Here is a 21,659-nt window from a genome sequence, read left to right on the forward strand (position 1 = left end):
ATTGCTGTTGCTCATGTTACTAGCACTGAAAGTTTGTAGTAGGGGTTATAAATGGTTGAGAGAGGGACATGTCCCAAATCTCTGGTGAGAGGAGCGAACGGGTGCCGAGGGCTCGGTCGCTTCTCGGCTGTGTGCTTGTGTGTTCTAATCGGTTCGAGGTTTGAGTCCGAATTGGTGTGATGTGTTTTGATATGATGCCACTTATGGGACACCCTGCTTTCAGTTTTATAGGCCAAGGGAAAGCATGGGTTACAGTCGAGGGAAAAGAGGAGAATGAGAAGGAGAAGAAGTTCTCCAGGATCACCGGGTCATTCTTTTCCTTCACGCGGGTCCCGCTGACCCTATAGACGTTAATAGGGATAGCTCCACGTCATGGCCTTGTCCATCACTAGCGCCATGTGCATGCATCATCTCTCAGTCATGGCGCTCTATTCTGTCCTTGCGGACGTCGTGGTGAACTAATGCGCCTGTTAGTGCCCATACGAGGGTTAGGCAGAACAGCACCGGTACGCCCGACGCTCTTCCTTATGTGAATCCTCAGGTATGGACCATCACCTCCCTAGTGTCAGAGCTTTGACCCAGGCCCACTCGCTTGGACCTAGAGTGGTTGGCGGCGGTATGGGTCTCTGTCAGGCGAGATGGATCCCCCGGCCTCAGGGTCGGGTGAGGCGGAGCGCAAACCCAAGGGTCGGGCAAGGCAGAGCCATTCCTCAGAGGCTGGGCGAGGCGGAGCCAGCCCTTAGAGGCCAGGCGAGGTGGAGCCAGCACTTAGAGGTCGGGCGAGGCAGAGCCCACGGCCTTGGTGTCGGGCTAGGCGGAGCTAGCCCTCAAAGGTTGGGCGAGACGGAGCCTGCCCTAGAGATCAGGCGAGGTGGAGCCCTCCCTCAGAGGCTAGGTGAGGCGGAGCCATCCCTCAGAGGTCAGACGAGGCAGAGCCCACGGCCTCGGTGCCGGGCGAGGCGAAGCCCGCTCCTAGAGGTCGAGCGAGGCAGAGCCTGCCCTCGAGCTTGCGCACCTAGGGTCGGTTGGAGCTATAGTCACGTTCTTGACTGCTCGAATGAATTAATGTTGATGGTTATTAGCTCCTCCTCTTTGGGTACCCTAGTATTGGTCCCCGACACTCGAATTCAACATTCAACCACATCCCTTTCAAAGGCATATTTCAAAATTAATTTGGTGCGCTTCATTTTATTTTAGGTGCATGAGTTTTGTTTCGGTCTGGTTTGGAGTTTAAGTCCTTAAACCCCCTCCTTTGTCCCTAAAAGAAAAAGAAAAAACCCTTTGGCCTTGTAACCAAGCAAACAAGCCTCCACCGTAGACACAACATACTGCATCAGTAATATTTACTAAACAAGAGCAATACTGACATCTCTTGGTCTTTCCCATTGTTGGAAAATACAAAATGAGCTTCACAAACCAAGAAGAGAACACATAACTATAGGTGTTTATTACCCATTTTTTAGCATGAGAAATGAAAATATAATCATATAAAATAATTACTTTATGATAATGTAGTTTTACAATTATTGAGAAGAGTCTTAGCAAACATAAGATATGAACTACATTCAAATAAATAAAGACCATGGAAAAAACATAAAACAAAATTGTCTGCACACCACGATGGTACTCAAGCAGTAAAGCCTTGGATGTTCACCTCATATCCACATTTACATGGCTTTAGTTGTTTATCTGTCAAATCCATCTTGTTCAAGTAAAGTGGACATTTTTCGTTAGTTTGGTCACTCATTGCGACTCTGCCTTAATAGTTGAAGAAGCAAGATAACTGAAAGCAGAAGAAGAGTTACTCACCAGAATATGATACAGTATAAGGATGTACAATTTCAAAACATGATTAATCTAAACAACAGCATCGGAGAGATGTTACAAAATATGAAGCTCGATTGACATAGGCACATAGCCAGCACCTTTGAACACAAATGACCTATGTTAGTTTAATCAAGGAATATGACAATATAGCTTTTATGACAACTAACTATTAAAGGTACGCATAATGAATGCCACTGCCGACGGACCCCGCCCATCAACCTCACCCTCCCCATCCCCTTCTTCGTCCTGAAGGGAAAACTACTTCCGGCCCTGTTAAGTAATTTTGTCTTAAAATCCCTATGGCAACATCCAAACATGCAAATTAAAATAACCAAACGACAGCTTAATGCATCAGACTTAGCATTTCCCATGGACCTATTAAAGATGGAGGCTGTAAGGTTATCACAATATTAAAATTTTGCCATGCTCAGTCAATTCAATGTAGTTTTATGTACAATCATAATAAACAAATGTCAGCAAATCATTATCTGACTCTTGCACCTGAAACTTTAATTTCCAGCTCTATCCCTATCAAATGTTTTCTCTTCATGAAACAAAGGTTTTTGGCAAGTAGTACGAGTTAGCTTTACTCATTTACACAAAACAGAGGCTATTCAATACAGTTGGCCAATTGATTTCATCAATAGATAAAGATGGACATATATCATTTTCTGAATTATGACAATAGGCAACCTGTTTGAATGGATTAGTTCCTTGGGCTAAACAGCCATAGTCCGTGTCCTCCCAGTTGATTTAGTGATACTCTGTAAAATACAGATGAATGGATCAAACATTAGTACAACAACTTTCAAGAGTCTTCAGATTGTAGCGTACAAAAATTGTCATCTTTTTGGTTCTGGAGTTTGAAATTTACTAGGTAAGAAAATAAACCAAGCCTGATCTTTAGATTGAAATGGCAAAGCAAGCACAAGCAAACTACCAAGAATTCTCTAAAGTGAACCTACGATCTCACTTTGTACACCATCAAATCTGATAGATCCAAGCTATGTACACAAACATTTGTAAATTGCAAAAAAAGAAAAAAAAATTATGAACATCTGAGGCCTCAAAATACTTACCATGTATTGAGGCATTCCCCTCGCCATCGCTGCTCTTCTGCCATGCAGCACTTGCCCTTGCCGTCGCTGCCTTGCGCTCCTGCTTCCCGCACCACCGTTGCCACACTCCAGAGCCGTAGCCGCATGCCTCCGGCTCCTGTCCACCGAAAGCCACACATCCCCGCCTTCAGTCAGTTCTTCCATACAATCAAACTTTTAACCCTCAATACCATTTGGGTGGAGCTCGAAGGATTGGCATCTGTGCATTCAGTTTTTGCTTAGATTTCCAGTCTAATTTATTCATTTTTGCAAGGAACTTGTTCGTTCTTATAAGCACATTATAGATAAAGCATCTGTGCATTCAAGATATTATAGATAAAGCATCTGTAAAAATATTTATATGCCTTAAAACAACACATTAAATATACAAGTATTACCAGGTTGACAAACCATACCTTTGAGAGGTACCGGTGATATTCAGCATCTCCCAAGTAAGGCCCAAACTGATCCTAATATAAAAAGGAACCCACATGGTAAGAAAATAAACCAAGCCAGATCTTTAGATTGAAATAGCAAAGCAAGCACAAGCAAACTACCAAGAATTCTTTGAAGTGAACCTACGATCTCGTTTTGTACACCATCAAATGTGATAGATCCAAGCTATGTATACAAACATTTGTAAATTGCAAAAAAAGAAAAAAATATATGAACATATGAGGCCTCAAAATACTTACCATGCATTGAGGCATTCCCCTTGTCGTCGCTGCTCTTCTGCTATGCAGGACTGCCCTCGTCGTCGCTGCTCTTCTGCCGTGCAACATTGCCCTCACCGCTGCCACACTCCAAAGCCGCAGTCGCACGCCTCCGGCTCCCGTCCACCAGAAGCCATGCATCCCCGCCTTCAGTCAGTTCTTCCATACAATCAAACTTCTAACCCTCAATACCATTTGGGTGGAGCTCGAAGGATTGGTATTTGTGCATTTAGTTTTTGCTTAGATTTCCAGTCTAATTTATTCAGTCTTGTAAGGAACTTGTTCATTCTTATCGGGGACCTAATATTGGGGTACCCAGTGAGGTGGAACTAATAACCATCGAACATTGACATTTCTGGTCAGACAAGAACGCTACAACGCTTCTTGCCCGAACAACAGAAGATTGGTCCTGCCTCGCCCAACCCTTGAGGGCTAGACTCCACCTCGCCCGATGGCTAAGGGCTGGCTCCACCTCGCCCGACCCCCGAGGGCTAGACTCCGCCTCGCCAATGGCTAAGGGCAAGCTCCGCCTCACCCGACGTCCGAGGGCGGGCTCCGCCTCGCCCGACGGCTAAGGGCTAGACTCCACCTCGCTCGACGCCCGAGGGCGGGCTCCGCCTTGCCCGGCAGCTGAGGGCTAGCCCCGCCTCGCCCGACGTCCGAGGACAGGCTCCGCCTCACCCAATGACTACACCTTGATCCTTCATAAAGACGAGCATAGGGTACGATAGGACATTCGAGTCAACCGCAGTATCGAGGGCCATGCCCTGTACGCCTACAGGAAGGCACGGTCAGGATATGATGGGACGAGCGCTTTAAGCCCTTTCCGACCTAACAGTGCCTGAATAGTATTGTAGGCGCCGACTTTTGTCCCATAGTGTTATAGGCGCCGCCATCAGCCCTTGGACGCAGATACTAATACAAGCATGCAACAACCACTATGATCCAAGATAGAATTCACATCACCTACAGTGACGGATGTAGGGTCACTTCCCTGTGTACTCCCCGAAGGGTCGTAGCTTGGCCCTCTGACACGCCGCACCATTCACCGGCGTAGGATGGGACGCACCCACTTGCTGACAGAGGCCAGGGCATGGCCCTATAAGGATCAGTGAACATGTCATCCCTGACATGGTCTGCCATGTTAGTAGGGCAGGCACAAGAGAAAAGGAAGACCCGACTCCTCCGAAGGACCTTCTCTATCTTTGGTTTTTTTCTCTTTCTCCCATCTATAACCCCTGCTCTCCCTTGGTCTATAAAAGGGAGGGCAGGGCACCTCACTAAAGGGACCGACTTTTGATCGATCGTTTTCGATAGATAACACACAACACATAGCCAAGTAGCAACCGAACTCTTGGCGTCCTTTCAACCTTTCCATCAGAGACTTGGGACCTGTCCCTCTCTCGACCGTTTGTACCCCCTACTATGAATCTTTTTTGGTACTAATAACACGAGCAGCAGCGGACTGAACGTAGGGGCATTCTGTCCGAACTAGTATAAACCTTGTGTCCTTTAGTACACCATTCGAACCTAACGCGCAATAATTATAAATTCACTAGCCAGTGTTTGTTTGAAACACCGACAATTCTTATAAGCACATTATAGATAAAACATCTGTGCATTCGAGATATTATAGATAAAGCATCTCTGTGCATTCGAGATATTCATCCAAAAGTTCAGAATTCATGATTTGAGATTATATCTATCAAAAAAACATTATCAGAACATAAACTAACATGAGAAAATTTGATCATGACTTTCAATGAGCAAGTTAGTATCACGAACACAAGACAAGTGACTCAGTAGTCAGTGCTACGGGAGCATGTTGATACACTGAATATTGGAGTGCAAGAACGAAAGCAAGCTGTAAAAATGAGTATCTTTTACTGCAAATAAAGTGCGGGCGTACCTCCTGCTTCTTCTTGAACTCCTCCCAGGTGATGGTGTGCATCTTGTTAAGGTGCGTGTTGTTAAGGCTGGCCAGGCGCGCCGCGCCACATGTCACTCTGGAGAACTAAAAAAATCCTAGACTCAAAGAAATGAGGAAAAGAAAATGGAAGCAAAGGGAGCAGGGCGTACGACCTCTTCGGAGATGAAGTAGAGCTCTCCATGGGAGACTCACCGTGGCGGGCGAACTCGAGCGTGGCGTGGCTGCACCGGCCATCCGAACCGACGGGGGCAGAAGCAGGGAGGAGTGCACGTCGCCGCCGAGATGGTCGCGCTCTTTCACTCGGTTGCCGGCTAAGGGGAAGACAGAGATGCTGGTCATGGGAAAGATGGAGATGGCATCGTGATACCAGCCGCGGTGTCCTCAACTGCGCACATTTTCTCCATCGCGAGATGGACGTAGCAAACCCTACTGGCCATCTATTGCTTGCTTCTAGAACAAGAGAACGAACATGTACCCTACTGAGGCGACGGCGTCACGGTGGCGGCACGGGATTTAGGTCTCCCCTGGGATCCGCGCACTCCTCCGCTCCCCTCTTGCAGCGCGTGGGAGGAGGTCCGTCACGAGGATCTCGCGCTCGCTCGTGGCCGAAGGCGAGTGGAGGATGTCCATGGTGGGTGCGTTGAGACGGGTGCCACGGATCGCAAATGACGGAGGCAGTGGAGTCCCTTTCCTACCCGCGATCAACTGAGGCAGTGGAGATGGGTGCCACGGATCGCAATCGACGGAGGCAGTGGAAAAGTGGCAGTGGATATGGGTGCCACGGATTGCGCCGCCGTCGTTGCAGGCGTCGTGGGAGGGGAGGGGAGACGCTGCGTAGGTTGGGGTGACAGAGGTGAGGGAGGACGAAGGGGAGCGCGTGATGCGGATGTGCTTCGTCGTTTGTTTATTCCTCAGCCGATTCGGGAGTTGTCCGATGGTATTTGATAAAGTCTCAGATAAAGTCTCATTGCGTGGTGCTCCGCCTGGGTGGCATTTGGAGGGAAGATCGCAGGGGCCGCGGTAGGACGACCCGACAAACAGATATATTACATGTATACTGGGTAGCTAGCGTGTTCGTGCGTTACTATAGAACAACTAAATTTTTTTTACTAAAAATATATGGATCGTACGATAAGATAACAATACTGTTAAATTAAATACCGACGTTAAAGTGACATTTAATTTAAAAAGGAAAGTTCGTGAAATTAACACAGTCACGGAGAGCGCGGCATCGTAGGCTCACAAACTCTACTGTATAGACTTTTTTATGATATGGCTAAGATTATATTTTATATCGGCAGAAAGAATTCTCCGATATCCATTTCTTTTATGCGTCAATAAATCCATGAATAAGTTTTGCTGCATCTCCATATAATCCTGTACACACAGGTTCGAGTATATATATAAATATTAGTGCCTGTCACATGGATAATACTGCATGTTTTAAAAAATCTCTCATAAAATTTTAAAACAAAGTACGTTATACTCACCTCCATTCAGACATATATTATAGAATAAGGTATCCACTTGAGTGTCTGTTTCAAGACGTTGAATTAGGTGTTGTAATTCTTAATTTCGACATATCTTTCAGGTCAAGGCAACCAATGGTGAGACTTTTCTTAGTGTGCATAATTTTATGGTGCACCTCTTGACTATCTGAGTAAAGACAAGTTAGCACTGCAAAGGCTCAGAAAAGCTGCTAAGAAGGCCAAGGTTGAGTTTTTCTCCACTATGCATACTAAAACATATGTCCCCGTTTATCATTGTCGATGCTTTTGATGCAAAGCAATTCAACATTACCATGATCAGATATAAGTTTGAGTCTCTTGTGAGCAATCTCATAGAGGGAGTCTCATCCTTTATGTGATCTGCCTTAAGGATATTGGCAGGACGATGGACCCATGTTGGAATGTCGCACCAAAAAATGTTCACGTTTTGTCCACGATTTATTTTCCATAAACATGCGGGTACTATAATAACACTAACTACACCAAATGAAAGATTACATAGAATTTACATTGCCTCCAGAAGGATTTATTTATTAAGTTCTTTGGACTCTACAAGTAGTTTTGAAATATCTGTTTACGTGTCTTACCTCGTATCCTAATTCAAAATTTTGTAGTTTAATTAGAATATAGTGAAAGAATTCAAAATAAACAGATCCAAGGGCAGCAAGAAACAACAAGCGAGGGCGATAGAACACGTGAGCGTGAAACCAAATGAAAGGAGGAAAAAGTTATCCCTTTTGAAAATACAAAGAGGGGAAGTAATTAAATGTATACAGATTTGGCAAGATTCTTAGAAATGCAAAGAGGTTCCTTTTATCTTAATTATCTTTTTTTCTGTGTTAATTCTCTTGTCTTTTGCTCGTTGTCATGTATGCTGGTGCATGCAAACATGCAATGTGTATATGGATAGCACAATAATTTTCTACTTCCTATTTTACCGTGATTCCTCTATCATATGACAGGCAATATTCAATCAAAGAAAATCAAACCTAAGGACGCAAGATGCGGAAGATGTCGTGGGATCGTAGACGTGGACAGACGAACGAATAAAAAAATATCTACACTTTATTTTTTTAGTTGTAGGAGATAGGAGAAAGGAAATTTTGTATTTTCTATAGACTTTATATAGGTATGGCGTCCGCCAAGCCTTGCTAGATAACTAGCTCCACCCCTGGCTGCAAAGAAGATCCGAGATCCTAATCACTACTGTAGTACTCTACTCACTACCGTGTCCTCCCTGCTCTGGTTCGCGCCGTCACCACGACCACGTGACAGGGCTTGGCTGGTAGCTCGCGGCCGGGAGCTGCAGCTGCGGCGACGCAACGCAGTGCGGCGCCGGCCACTGGTGCTGCTGCTGGTAATGGTGGTGGAACGCCTCCCCCTGCAGCGCACCGACCGCTGGGGGCGTGGTCTGGCCCTCCACGCCGTGCTCGATCTCCATGGATGCGCCGTCTCCGTCCTGATCAGCGTCCATCATTTCCGCGCCCGCCGATGTGGAGCTGGAGGCGGCATGGGCATGGGCCTTGGCGGGCGCCCACGGGACCATGGCTAGGCTTAGGTTCTCGTCCTCGGCGGCCATCTCCTCGAACAGAGCCCTGTAGTTGCTCGCCTCTTGCAGCATGGTGCCTGCAGGATGCATCAATCTTCGTTCAGCATCGAACAAAATTTGCCCAAATTAATTTGGGGGAAGGAGCAGCCGAGCAGACAAACAGGTAAGGCGGCACATACTCTTGAGCCCATGGATCCAGTCGGGGCTGACGCGGAGAGAAGCCCCCGGGCGGAGTGGACCGTGCAGGAGGTTGCGTGCGGCCTCGGCAGGCCGGTACACCACGATCGCCCGCTCCTCGTTCACCGCCGGCGCAGCCACGCGAATCGCTGCGGCCGGCGGCGCCACGTCGCTGCTCATCGGCAAGTCCCCCACATCGAAAGGCTGCGGCGTCACGCTCACGCCAGGCTCAACAAGCGGCACACCCACCGCGGCCTCGACAGCCGGCACATCGGCGTCCTGTGCGAGCAACACCAACACAAACGCACGCGTCAGAGAGAGAGAGAGGGAGAGAGAACGAGCGAGCGAGCGGGCGGGCGGAGGTTTGTACGAGTCGGCGGATTTTGGTGGCGGGTATAGGGACCCCATCGACGTCGAACCACGGCTGCGGCGCCTCCTCGCCCTTCCTCTTCAGCAACGGCGTGGCGTCCATGGCCGGCTGCGCCCCCACGTGACCGCTCATCCGCACCTCCTCCACCCCGAAAGCATGTTGCGGCTGTGGCAGCACGCCCGCGCCGGACCCGACAGGCGGCACCTCCGCGTCCTGCGCAATCCCAACCCAAACGCACGCCCGTTACAGCGGCCCCATCCACCGGAATCTAATGAAGAGAGAGAGAGAGAGAGAGAGAGAGAGAGAGAGAGCAGGCTAGGTAGGTGCGTACGAGTCGGCGGATTTTGGTGGCGGGGACGGGGACCCCGCCGAGCAGCCACGCCTCGGGCGCCTCCTCGCCCTTCCGCTTCAGCACCGGCGCGGCGTCCATGGCCACACTTCCGCCGCGCGCCTTGCCGCCGCGCTCCTCCCGCTCGGAAGTGGCAGCGTCTCGGGTAATCGAGCCGCGGATCTGTCGAATCGCAATTCGCAATGCGGGAAAGGCTCGGCGCAGAGTTAGAATTGGAATTGGGATGCTGCAGCGGTGGCGCGGCGAATTAAAACGGAGGGAATGCGAGAGTTGGAGAAGGTTCAGCTGGCGCTCGCGAGGGCTCTAGAATATTTCCAGAGGGCGGACGATGATGCCCTCTTCGTTTCGCTTCGCTTCCCCTCGTCTCGGTCAGCGGGCCAGCGGCGGTCAGGTGAGTTGTCTCGTGTCACTGTGTCTCAACCCGCGTGTCAGCGTGTGCGTGTGCGTACGCGTACGGGACCGATGAGTCTGGTCTGGTGCTGTTGGTGCCTACCGACCGGCTGGGGCTGGGAGAGGGCCTCGACGTCCACGTGGCTCAGGTACCGTTTACGTAGATTTTTTAGAATCTAGATTAAAAAAAAGTCAGAACCCTAGAATTCCATCAAAATATGGATGGATTATAAAATCCGAATTCTAGATAATCTCTAATGTTTCGATAATCCTAAGGTGTTTGATGGAATTCTAGGATTTTGAGATTTTTTTTATCTGGATTCCTAAAATCCCTATGGATCGAACACTATCCTATGTAAATGCACCTAGACACCTACGCCCTGTTCTTCGTCACTACTTCAGCAGTACTTTTCAGCGAAAGAATAGTGTTTTCTCTCACAACAAATCAGCATAAGCAGCGGCATAAGCCAAACAGTGAAGTGAACGGGGCATTAAAGGATTCTTACACATAAACACAGAATCTGAAACATAAGAGATTATTTTTATTCGAGTGAATTTTAACACATAGACATAGAATATAATAAAACATGCTAGATTTTTTATCCGGATTCTAAAAATCTCCTAGTAACCAAACGGGACCTAAGGCTTCCACCAAGATATTTTTATCCACTTGTGCAACTCGCAAGGTCTTGAATTTGAGAGAGCGAGAAATCACAAATTTCTCCCTCGATCCCCTCCAATCTCTATAGAAAATGATTGATCCAGAGAGACCCTAATGTCATTGCTTGGAGTTGGATTTTATTTGGTTTTAATTTCTTGCTAGGAGTTCATTACTACAGAGCGTGTAGAGAAGCCAAAACAAGTAAAACAAAAAAAATGATTTTAATAGATTTTATAAGTTTTTAAAGGAAGAGAGATAAAAGGAACTCTTTGTTATTGACTACGGAAAATCCGAAAGGGACCGATCTAACAAATGATCGATCGTGAAGGCCAAAGAACGATTGAACGAAGGATCAGGTGGGGTGATTTGATGCTGAGCGCTTAGAATGTGTCAAGCTACCACCATAGGTTTCCCTTTTTTTTTTCATTTTTTGCGACGGAATCCTCCATTGCTCTTCTTGTCCGTGGAGCCAAATCCACGCATCAAAAACGTGAGTGTCTCCCGCGAAAAAAAAATAGTGAAACGGATGCTGCGAAAACGAGTGAAAACAAAACGGATACGGATAGATTTCAGATATAGATTTTCTTTGTCGGATACAAATACGAATACAAAACGAAAAGTCAATTCGCACTTGAATACAAAACGATTATAAATTAGATATCTTTCTTTTTATCAATAGTTTTGGAAAACAGTATCACTGTGCATGTAAAGATTAAAGTAAGAGTAAGTAACACACGCATCACATCATATTCGTCAACAAAATATTTTAATAGTTAAATTTATAAAAATGAAAAATATATACAAAATAATTATTTCTAACATATACAAAAACATTTATAAGGTAATTAATAAATTAAACTAGGTAAAAGTATTGTTCAACAACAAAAAATAAAATAATGCATTGAAATATAATTTATAACAACAAATATATAGAATTCAAACTAAATCAAAACAATATTAAATTAAGAACTTGATATCTATATTTAAATATTACATTTTATATCATTAGTCATTAATCATTTCTCATAGAGATAACTTTTAAATAGTTTCATCATGTGTATAATCCTCACATATACACATTCAATTAGATATTCCATGATTTTTTTAATACAGATCTAGAATCAAATAGAGAACGAATTCGAATAAATCCATTTTAAGGTTCATATTAGGGCGTCCCCAACAATGGTAAACAAATCACTAGCGACGTAACCTCAAAAAATAATGAAGAAAGAACATGAGAACGTGGAGCAAAAACCTGCTGTGAGAGAGAACTTTTCAAACAATATGCGAGACAGGCTATTTGTCTCTCGCTAGAGCGATGCTCGGTTTCCTTTTCGGCCAATAGAATTTGGCACAGGCTAGCGATTTGGCCTTCATTCGGGACGCCCTTAGTAACGAGATGAAAATTGAATACGAGTTCGTATTCAAATTTTTATCAGATATGAATTCGGACAAAACGAATAACTAGACATCCATTTCCATCCATCATTGACTCAATGCTCATGCTTCCATGATTTCACGGTCGCCTAGCTAGTGAATCATTCATCGCCTCATCGGTCGTCATTGCGTTGGCAACATCCAGTGGACGGGCCTTTTTTTTTCTTTTGTCAAAATAGCGTTGCTTAGACTGTCTTCAAAAGACTGCGCATCTACCTAAAATGCGTCGTATACAGGAAAAAAACATCCTCCAAGGGACTACGCAAACAAATTACCTATTTTGCGTCCACGGTGAGAGGCAACCCAAAACTGCGTCGCCTTCTCCCCGCTCTCCTCCGACGCCGCCCCCTCCCCGCACTTCCCTCCCGCACTCGCGAACGCCAGCGCCGACGCGTTGGACCTGTCCTTCACCTCCACCGCCTCCGCCTCCACCTCGTCCTTCACCACCACCACCACCTTCAGCGCACGGAGCTCGTTCTCACTGCCGTCCTTCTCCTCCTCCACGTCGCTCTCCCGCGCCCACACTCCTCCTCCGCGTCCCCGCACTGGGCGCACCTCGCCACGGCGCGCGCCGCCACGCCCGACGACGTGCTCCGCCTCGCGCACCTCCACCTCGTCCGCGAGCTCGGCCACGGCCACCTCGCGCGCGTCTTCCTCTAGCAGCGGGGTTCGCGCGCTCCGGCGGCAAATCGAGGCGGTAGGAGGCGGATCGAGGCATATGCGACGGCATGCGGCCGGATCCCGCCTTCCTCGGCCAGATCCGGCATGGAGGCAAGCGAGGATGTGGCCAGAGTGGAGGCGGGCGGCGCTCGGCGGGGAGGGAGGTGGGCGGCGCTCCGCGGGGAGAGAGGCGGGCGGTGCTGTTGGAGTTCGCCGGTTTGGGTTCGCTGTTGGAGTTCGCCGGTTTGGGTTGTGTTTTTTCTTCGCTGTGCGTGACCCAAACGCTCGTGTTTGGGTCGGCTTTGTTGGAGATAGTCTTAGGCTGAGCCCAATGCACCAGTGTGTACAGTAGCCTCACAGTCGCAGAGAGACGTGCTTGCTCGGATGCCATCTAGAAGAGAGGTAGCAGGATAGGAGCTTCGCAGTCTGTCAGAGTGTCTTACACAGGAGCCCGAGTCGATGGCCTGGTCAGAAAAAAAAAAGTATTAGCTTCGCTAGAAAGGAGCCGGAGAATGAACGATATTGGCTTGTACACTGCAAAAACAAGTCCTTGAAAGCAACATTTGGGGCATGCTCGACGGTGACCAAAACTTGCCACGTCTAACCTTCGACAAACTGTGACGGCCACAGAAAGCGTGGCGAGTAAAATCATAGCCACACTTATGGTAAGGTTTGACGCGAAAATGAGTCTATGACATGTAGAGCAGGGTACTAAGAAAGTTCGACGTGCCATAGCTCTGGCAGTGAACCAAAATATGACATGATTGACCTTTGGCATGACACGCCCTTGAAGTGAGAGAGAGCGGTGAGGTGAGAAAATAAATAGGGTAGTGCGGTCTATTTTGTAGAAATTACAATTTCAACTTGTACAAGTCTACGTGGAGCATGCCTTTTCAGACGAGGCCAACGTTCGTGCTACCTGCTTTGGGCTTGGCCTGATTTAACATGACGAATTGAATATGCTATTGGCTTTCTTTTCTTTTTTGTTTATCAAAAAATTGACAGTACGAACAACTATTTCTGTTGTCGCCCTCGTACCGTCACCTATAATACTTTTTCGATATCATAAAAATTAGTACTTTTCTATATAGATTTAGTAAAACTTAAAATTGCCTGACTCCTTAAGAACTGAGAATTTTAATTTTTTGACAGAGGGGAAGTAGAACACATGAAATTTTCTAAAAATGGATCGGTATATGTCTATTCTAAAAATTCTATATAATGGAGAGGGAAGCCTATGGTCAGGGACTGATTGTACGGTCCGCGCGAAGCAAGATACAAAGGCCGGCCGGTAGTAGGGCATCACAGGCCACTGATTTATTCTTCCGGTGGCTGTGATTTCCCCCCGGACGAAGCATTGGGATTTAGGGGTACATCCTCAAATTAAAGGAGTATCGAGCTGAGAAAGACACTTGGTAAAGAAAGGGATGAGACGAAAAGCACTCTGTGAAGTAATTAGTGGTGTTTGCAGTGGCCAACGGGAGCAAAGCCTTATCTCGCCAGATTTGTTTTTTTTTTCACCGAAAATAAAGCAGGAGCACTGATTGGCCCTGCTGTGCCGCAAATGAAAGCAGGTTGTCTAGCTAGCTAGTCGACTGCACACCAGCTCTGCTAGCAGGTAGGTGAGTGAGGACCGCCATGGCCATGCGTGATGCTCCCATGCACGTGGCGGCCGGGCCGGGGTTGTACCGGGACGACGCCCCGGCCAGGTTCGTGTCCTCGGCTTAGCTACCTCTCGGGGTGGGTGCGTGCAAGCCAGTGCCCATTTCTAATGAGCTGCTGCTGCCTTTTCTCCTCGATTCTGTGCTTGAGTATCACTTCCTCCATGTCACTTCGCAATAACACGACATCATAATCGATAACGTTTACTTTGCTATGATGCTCAAGCCATACTAAATTCAATGACTCATTGTCTACTCCCTTCATTCCAAAAGTGTAAGTTGTTCACTTTTCTAAAAACATATATCTTTTTACTATATACCTAGATGTGTATAGTAAGTGCTAAGAAAAAACAGATTAACTTACAACTTAGAATGGATGGAGTATAAAAGTTGTCTATAATATTTTATCTAGATAAAACTCATCCAGCATATGAATATGGATAAAAAAAGTATTATTCTAGCTATGAATTTGGACAAGTCATCAACATATCATAAATGTCTACATCATCCGTCCTAAAAAACATCGTTATAGCTATGAATTTGGACACAATTGTATATTTATCAGAAGGTTATTATTATATATACGTGTTTCCAAAAATGCCACACAATCATGTATGTCTGCATTCAGTTGATGGTTGTTTCATCATTTGGTCGATTCATGCAAGAGGCTAAACTTGTTAAAAAGAGTGTCCATTTGGTACTGCTAGTTGTTAGAGGAAGGTGGTTTCCGCTATAATAATTGTATATAAAAAGTAAATATGCCAAAACTGAGCTTCTCCATGAGTTTGAGCTTCTGTAATGGAACCATCAACTCCTTCAAGGAACTAGTAACATATAGGTAACCTCAAACGAGGTCCTACTAATATGTGATCATGTTAATCTTGACAACAAAGAGAAGAGAAATGAAAATCAAGACGTGGCAAAAAAAAATTGTATGCTAACTGTGTAGGCACTTTTAGCGGAAGCCATTTTCCTCTCCTGAGACCAAAATGAACAAGCGAGGACAAGAAGCTAGTTTAGAGGGGCTTCACTGACTTATGCTACAATAATACTATAGTGCGCTACAGCGCAGAAGCTGAAGTCCTATAACTCTATAAGCCCCACCAAAGAGGCCCCGAGGCAGCCTGGCTCATAGTAGCTCCGGCTTCTGCGAAAGTATTATAGCAACACTGTGTTTTACTAAGCTTGCAGGCGGGTTGGTTCGCGGCCGGCCGCTAACCCGCATCGTTTGCCACAGAGTTTATTGGCGGGTTTGTGGCCAGTCACCAAGCTATCTACTTTACGGGACAAGCCTTCCACGGACATAATATACTTAGCTGCAAAACCCGCAGGGCCTGCCGCACACACAACATCCCTCAAATATCTGGTGGCCAACAAGTGAAAGAAAGCTGCGAGGTACAGGAACAAGATCATAATAACGGGCACATGACCGGCACAACGACGAACCAGTTGACCTTGTCGGCGCCGTCCTAGAGCGTGGCGAGCGCCGTCGACACGAAGGCGCCCATCGATCCATGCATATGCAGTTAGCTTGCTAGCTATAGCTCTCAAATGACAAATCGATCTCTTCACTGAAAAATACGTACGTGCAGGCGCATATATACATACGATACGTACGTCGATGCAGTCCTTGTGGAAGCGGCTCATCGGCCGCAGGGGCAACTCGTCGCTGGTGTCGTCGTCGGATTCCTCGTCGGCCTCGTCATCGGGGACCTCGAGGATGAGGCGCGCGTGGCGGTTGCAACGACGACGATGGCCTCGAGCTGTGGGCCGCTGGTGTTCGTCGTCGTGGAGGAACAGCCGTAGAGCCTCCGCCCGATGCCAGACTATCGTGATGACACTAGCGGTAGGGTTCGGGAGATGCGGGTTCTAACAATTTTCTTTATTGTCCAACGGGCTCGGCGGGTTGAAGGACGTTGTGCCATAAAAAAAATCGCAGCTGAGCCACAATAGCCACGAAGATAAATTTTGCGGGTGAGCGGGCGGGCTACGCTAACAACCCGCCCCGCCTGCAATCGTATGTTTTACTATAGCAAGACTCTCTTTTTTTTCTCTCCACCATCAAAATGACTATGAAGGGAGGGAGATAAGCCGATGAAGCCAAGTTGGACTTCAGCTACAGCACACTATAGTACACCACAATGCAAAAGTTGAAGCTTAGGGAAGCTCCTCCAAAGAGGCCCTAAAGCAAAAAAGGGTTGTTTCCGCCCATACGTAGTACTACCTCGTTCAAAAAAAAGTATAATTTTAGGTGCATTTTCGGTCAAAGTGACTAAAAAAATTTGACAAAATATATAGATAAAAATATTAATGTTTATGATATCAAATAAGTACATTATAAAAATATGTTTGACGAGAAATATAATAACACATACTTAGTACGATAAATATTACTGATTTTTTAGATAAATTTAGTTAGAATATAACACTTCTTTCTAGAAAGGAGGGAGTACCACATAGTGCTGCCACACGTAACATGACACAGCTTTCGCATACCAGAATACGGAGTACTGGGAATATCTTGCCGGGTTGTGACGAAGCTGCCCCCGGCAATTGGAAGCCAGCGCAGGACGACCGGACACACTCACACACAGCAGGAGCCGGCAGGCGCCCCCACACCGTCTGCTACTGCATGCGCGCGTCGTACTTGCAAGCTATCATATCGTGTATCGATCTCTCCCGAATCCCGGCATCCGGTTCGGCGTGGCCGCCGGCTTTGAACATGCATGATGGATCGCAGGATCCTGGTCCATCACACTAGCTCCCACTGACGAGTGACGAGTGAGGCAGCAGCTAGCTGATCGAGTGATCCCAGGGCGACCACCGTGGCGTGGAAGTCTTGGTCGCGACCAAAGTAGGAAGACGACTAGGGTGCCCATCGTGGCTAAAGTGAAGTGGCAAAGGCGCTCTCCTCTGCTTCACTCCTTTTCATTTCATTTCGATGAATCTTTTCGTTTTGTTCTTACAGTGAGACGAAGGTACGTACTAGGCAAGAATTGCTCATATATATTTAGTTTCAGATTTGAACTACATGACCCGAGAAAAAAAAAAGAAAAGATCATCGGAGCAGTCCCCTCAATCCAAGCAAGCACCCTCGTAGTCGTAGCACAATGTCAGGTCTTAGTTACATCACCTGCTGCTAGTGCCAAGAACGGAAAGGCGAAGAGCTGAAAGAAAATCCATCCGGAACCAAACATGGCGCGGCCATTCGGTTGCGAGCCAAACCAACGACGTCCGGAACGAAGAAAGGGTCACGCGCTCCACCCCGGCCGTGTGCCCGGTGCCCGGCCCGGCAAGCATCGATGCTGCCTCCATACGCGACGAGGAGATGGCATTCGCTCAGCCTACCTGCTTATCATCCGGCGGGCGGGCGCAGATTTTGCACTGATTACTGGAGCAGTGCTCTGGTTTTCGCAAAAAAAAAAGGGGAAAAAAAGCTTACTACTCTGGCCATGGCCGAGTTTTGTGTTGCTACTTTTAGCTACTGATTGCTCGCTACTAAAGTTTGTGGGCTTTGTGTAAGATGCCACTACCTCTGCATCCTTCCTTCACCGTATCTCTCTGTGACTTTGTGTGGAATTCGGCCGTTCCTGCTCTATATATATGAGCGCCCGCCCCGCACACAGACAGCTCCAGACGCCTGATCGATCGGAAAGCAACGTTGCCCCCAATTGATCCGACGCTTAGCCAAGCATTCATTCTGCTTATAGGAGTAGCTAGCTAGCTAGCGTCGTTCCGTTGCTTGTGTGCGTTGCGTGCTTGCTCTGCTCGTTGGGTGGATCATGGAGTGGAGGGACAGCTTCTTGGACCTGGTGCTCATCCCGCTCAGCCTGCTCCTCCCCATGGCGTACCACGCCTGGCTGTGGCGCGAGGTCCGCCTCCGCCCGCTGCGCACGGCCGTCGGCATCAACGCCGCCACGCGCCGCCTCTGGGCCATCGGCATGATGAAGGTACGCTACGCTACGTCACGTTACGTACGCGGCGCAGCACGGCGCATTGTTTGTGAATTTTCTTTCTTTCATGGTTGCCTGATGATGCTAGCTCGCTCTCGAGGAAAATTAAACAGAAATGCTATACAACATATATATGTTTTAACAAAAAAAAAACACATAGATTTTTTTTATCTCTCTCCCTCTCTCTCTCCCCCTGCCGCGCCACCACCTTGAGCAGTTCCGACGACCGGAACCCGCCCAGCCACATGAAGAACCGCTCCGCGGGGCTCATCAACATGCCCGACAGCACGTGGAACACGTCCGTTCTGGTGGCCACGCCCTTGAGCCGGAACATCTCGTCGTAGTGCAGCATCACGCCGTCCACCAGCACGCCCAGGTCGTCGCCGCCGATCTGCGCGCTCAGGGCCACCCGGAGGTCGTTCATGTGGTGCTGGTGCTCGTCCCGCCACCGCGCCGGCCATGGCAGTGACGGTGGCAGCGGCGGCGGATCTGTGATTTGTCCTTCTATAGAAAAAAAATTTGTGATCTGTGATCTGTGGACACTGAAGGTTGGAGGGTTGGAGGTAGAAGAAGAGTGGAGGCTGTTGAATCTTAATCCTATTGTGCAAAAAAAAATTGTAGTAGACAGACTCCAAATTATATCTGCATGCAGGACAACGCCAAGAACGCGGTGACGGTGGTGCAGTCGGTGCGGAACGTGATCATGGGGTCGACGCTGATGGCGACGACGGCGATCCTCTTCTGCACGGGCGTGGCGGCGGTGCTCAGCAGCACCTACACCATCAAGAAGCCGCTGAGCGACACCGTGTTCGGTGCGCACGGCGAGTACATGATGGCGCTCAAGTACGTGGCGCTCATGCTGCTCTTCCTCTTCGCCTTCCTCTGCCACTCCCTCGCCATCTGCTTCCTCAACCAGGCCAGCTTCCTCGTGAACACCTCGGGATGCCTCTTCTCCTCCTCCGCCGACGCCGACTCCGACTCCGACGCCGCCCTCCCGCTGCCGCACACCAGGGACTACGTCGGCGACGTCCTGGAGCGCGGCTTCACCCTCAACCTCGTCGGCAACAGGCTCTTCTACGCCGGGGTGCCCCTCCTGCTCTGGATCTTCGGCCCGCTCCTCGCCTTCCTCTCCTCCATGGTCATGGTCCCCATACTCTACAGCCTCGACGTCGTCAATCTCAGGGGGCACAGCGGCTGCGTCATCAGCGGCAAATCTGCAGAGATGAACGGGAGCGAGTGCACGCATGTCGTCTGAAGCTGCCGGACTTGTCCTGAACATACCCTGTTCGCTTGATCGGTTCTGTGCTTTATAAGTTGGCTGATGTTGTTTTGTTACGAGAGGAAAACACGGTATTATTTGTCCTTCGTGTCGGGCTAGCCGTCGTAGCTGATGTACTAGGAAAACCTTCGTTGCATGGATGACATGGAACCCATACCCATGCGGTTCAGTTGCTTTGCCTTTGCTGCTCCTGGTGGTCGACAAGTTGACTGTGTGTGTGTGCCACTAAAACAGATATTCCTAGTTGGCTTTATCTCTTCCTCCCCTTTGTCTAGTTTATCTTGACATTTTTTGCCATGGCGGTTGAAGCAGCAGAAAGACAGCATGCGTTGGTGGCTGTTAGCATGCGCAATGTAGAATTGCACAATGTCAGTGAGTGCATGTCAGCTGGCGTGTATCAGCGCTGTCGTCCATTACCATGCCCAAACAACTGATCATTGACGGATGCGGCGTCAACACGCAGGTAGACCAGCACAGCAAGGCCCGTGCGCGCGGATGCAATTTTTTCAAAAAAGAAAAGAAAATAAAACTCCCTCAACTCTAAAATAAATGCACATCTTGCACTTTGAAAAGTCAAACAAACCAAAGTTTGACTAGATTTTATTAAAAAAAATAGTATTAATATTTATATCTCTAAATATGATTAGTATAAAAAATTATGATTTGGTTAATCTAATGATGATTTCTTGATATTATAAATCTTAGTATTTTTCATATAGATTTAGTCAAACTTTAGTTTGTTTGACTCCTCGAAGTGCGAGATGTACACTCATTTTTACAAAATATAGCTCTAATCTAGAAAATCTCACGAATAACATACTCCGTCAAAAAATAAGTAACTTTCCAAAATTTAAAATTGATCTTAGAAAAAATAACATTATACTAAAACATGGGACTTTAATACGAAAGCTAATCATAGGTGCATGCAAAATGATGACCGCCAAATCCATAAGATATTCTTCGAAAAAGGAAAAGAGACGAGGATACATATGTCATTTACCAGTGTCTTTAGGGCCTGTTTGGATGCATAAATTTAGCTGCTAGGCATCCAAACAGCCCAGTAAAAAGACCAGCTAAAGTTTAGTCGGATAAATTTAGCTGTTAGGTATCCAAACAGCCCAGTAAAAGATAAGCTAAAGTTTAGCTGGGTTTAGCTATTTCAACCCAGTTAAAATTTAGTTAAGTCTATTAGTTGGAGTATCCAAACACCCCAACTAAATTTTAGCTGGGAAACTTTTAGCCAACTAAAGTTTTACTTTGAAATTTTAGCGCTAAACTTTAGTTGGGTGCATCCAAACATGCCCTTAATCTACCTGAAATTTTACAGAAAGTTGTTTATTTTGGGATACAGTAATGGTCGTACTGGTGCGGGAGGAGAAATTGCTAAAGTCATATGCCCAGAGTACAATTTAAATTAATTTAGTTCTATGAGAAAACAACATTTACTTTTGCAAATAAAAGTGGCAATTTCTTAATGGAACTGTTTCCATCGGTAAGCAAAAGCTCGAAGTCATTCTACCACTGTATGACTTTACCCACGGACAGATATGGAGGCCGGGACTGAGAGCAGCTCACACACTTTTATGACACTCGATGAGCTTGCACAGGCCAAGGAGGACATGGCCCCCCTGAGAGATGCTGATGTAGTGAGTCTGGAGCCGGACTAGCTGGGGGATGGAGAGGACTTGCTGCTCACGACGACAAGGCAGGAGGATCTGGAGTGGCGACAGTAGAGTCAACATCTGTGCCTTGCCGGCAAGCTGCGAGCTGGGTGACGTCCCATCTCCCATCTTCCTCTATATTATTCGTGTTAGATTCACTCTGCCAGGAAGGCTCACTCGTATTCCCTGCGTGCATCAAATTTGCCTTATAACACGTGAAGTAACAGAAACTCAACCCTGTTCTCTCTTCTATCTTCTACTTCAAGGTAGAGACAATTCCCTGTGTGCCTATTAAAAAAGATCGTAATGCTCTGTGTGTCCCTGAAAAAATTCAGCGGTCTTCATCGACACTGCTCCAACTTTTTTGTGCCCTCCATGCCACTTCCGTCAGTTTGGACTCTAACGCCGTCAAACTGCAGGTGTGAAAAGACAAAAAT

General features: G+C 47.3%; 3 protein-coding genes across 11 annotated transcripts; 1 reads left to right on the plus strand and 2 right to left on the minus strand.

Moving 5' to 3' along the window:
• Positions 1-1,349: 1,349 nt before the first annotated feature.
• On the minus strand, positions 1,350-6,444 carry LOC136546521 (uncharacterized). 9 transcript variants are annotated; one of them, XR_010781382.1, is made up of 7 exons: positions 5,760-6,444; positions 5,547-5,651; positions 3,620-3,784; positions 3,341-3,394; positions 2,907-3,042; positions 2,521-2,591; positions 1,350-1,783 (listed from the first exon to the last, which is right to left on the minus strand). XR_010781382.1 is itself a non-coding variant. In XM_066538500.1 (7 exons), the coding sequence occupies exons 3-7, from the start codon at positions 5,586-5,588 to the stop codon at positions 2,581-2,583; spliced, it is 408 nt and encodes a 135-aa protein (XP_066394597.1). In that variant the 5' UTR covers positions 5,589-5,643; positions 5,760-5,898; positions 6,043-6,444; the 3' UTR covers positions 2,111-2,580. The 9 variants fall into 9 exon arrangements, 3 of the variants coding, with proteins under 3 accessions (XP_066394597.1, XP_066394596.1, XP_066394595.1); XR_010781383.1 differs by lacking the exon at positions 1,350-1,783 and adding an exon at positions 2,034-2,097; XR_010781387.1 differs by lacking the exon at positions 1,350-1,783 and having other exon boundaries at positions 2,111-2,591; positions 3,620-3,796; positions 5,760-5,898; positions 6,043-6,444.
• A 1,695-nt stretch (positions 6,445-8,139) lies between these two features.
• LOC136546522 (uncharacterized) lies at positions 8,140-9,853 on the minus strand. The gene is made up of 4 exons (XM_066538501.1): positions 9,503-9,853; positions 9,172-9,384; positions 8,804-9,080; positions 8,140-8,701 (listed from the first exon to the last, which is right to left on the minus strand). Exons 1-4 carry the CDS (start codon positions 9,599-9,601, stop codon positions 8,331-8,333), a joined length of 960 nt encoding a protein of 319 aa, XP_066394598.1. The 5' UTR covers positions 9,602-9,853; the 3' UTR covers positions 8,140-8,330.
• Positions 9,854-17,933: 8,080 nt separating this feature from the next.
• LOC136546523 (uncharacterized) lies at positions 17,934-19,738 on the plus strand. The gene is made up of 2 exons (XM_066538502.1): positions 17,934-18,279; positions 18,935-19,738. The coding sequence occupies exons 1-2, from the start codon at positions 18,112-18,114 to the stop codon at positions 19,535-19,537; spliced, it is 771 nt and encodes a 256-aa protein (XP_066394599.1). The 5' UTR covers positions 17,934-18,111; the 3' UTR covers positions 19,538-19,738.
• The last annotated feature ends 1,921 nt before the right edge of the window (positions 19,739-21,659 follow it).

Source organism: Miscanthus floridulus, chromosome 3, assembly GCF_019320115.1.
Source record: "Miscanthus floridulus cultivar M001 chromosome 3, ASM1932011v1, whole genome shotgun sequence".
NCBI classification, from domain to species: domain Eukaryota; kingdom Viridiplantae; phylum Streptophyta; class Magnoliopsida; order Poales; family Poaceae; genus Miscanthus; species Miscanthus floridulus.

Coding starts and splice junctions, on each gene's coding strand:
- LOC136546522 (XM_066538501.1), bottom strand. CDS start 9,601: ATGGACGCCGCGCCGGTGCTGAAGCGGAAGGGCGAGGAGGCGCCCGAG. Junction 9,385..9,502: donor CCACCAAAATCCGCCGACTC/GTACGCACCTAC, acceptor GGGATTGCGCAG/GACGCGGAGGTGCCGCCTGT. Junction 8,702..8,803: donor CTGGATCCATGGGCTCAAGA/GTATGTGCCGCC, acceptor TGCATCCTGCAG/GCACCATGCTGCAAGAGGCG.
- LOC136546521 (XM_066538498.1), bottom strand. CDS start 5,906: ATGACCAGCATCTCTGTCTTCCCCTTAGCCGGCAACCGAGTGAAAGAG. Junction 3,785..5,546: donor AGTTCAAGAAGAAGCAGGAG/GTACGCCCGCAC, acceptor AACTGACTGAAG/GCGGGGATGCATGGCTTCTG. Junction 3,043..3,340: donor ATCACCGGTACCTCTCAAAG/GTATGGTTTGTC, acceptor TTCGGTGGACAG/GAGCCGGAGGCATGCGGCTA.
- LOC136546523 (XM_066538502.1), top strand. CDS start 18,112: ATGGAGTGGAGGGACAGCTTCTTGGACCTGGTGCTCATCCCGCTCAGC. Junction 18,280..18,934: donor GGGCCATCGGCATGATGAAG/GTACGCTACGCT, acceptor ATCTGCATGCAG/GACAACGCCAAGAACGCGGT.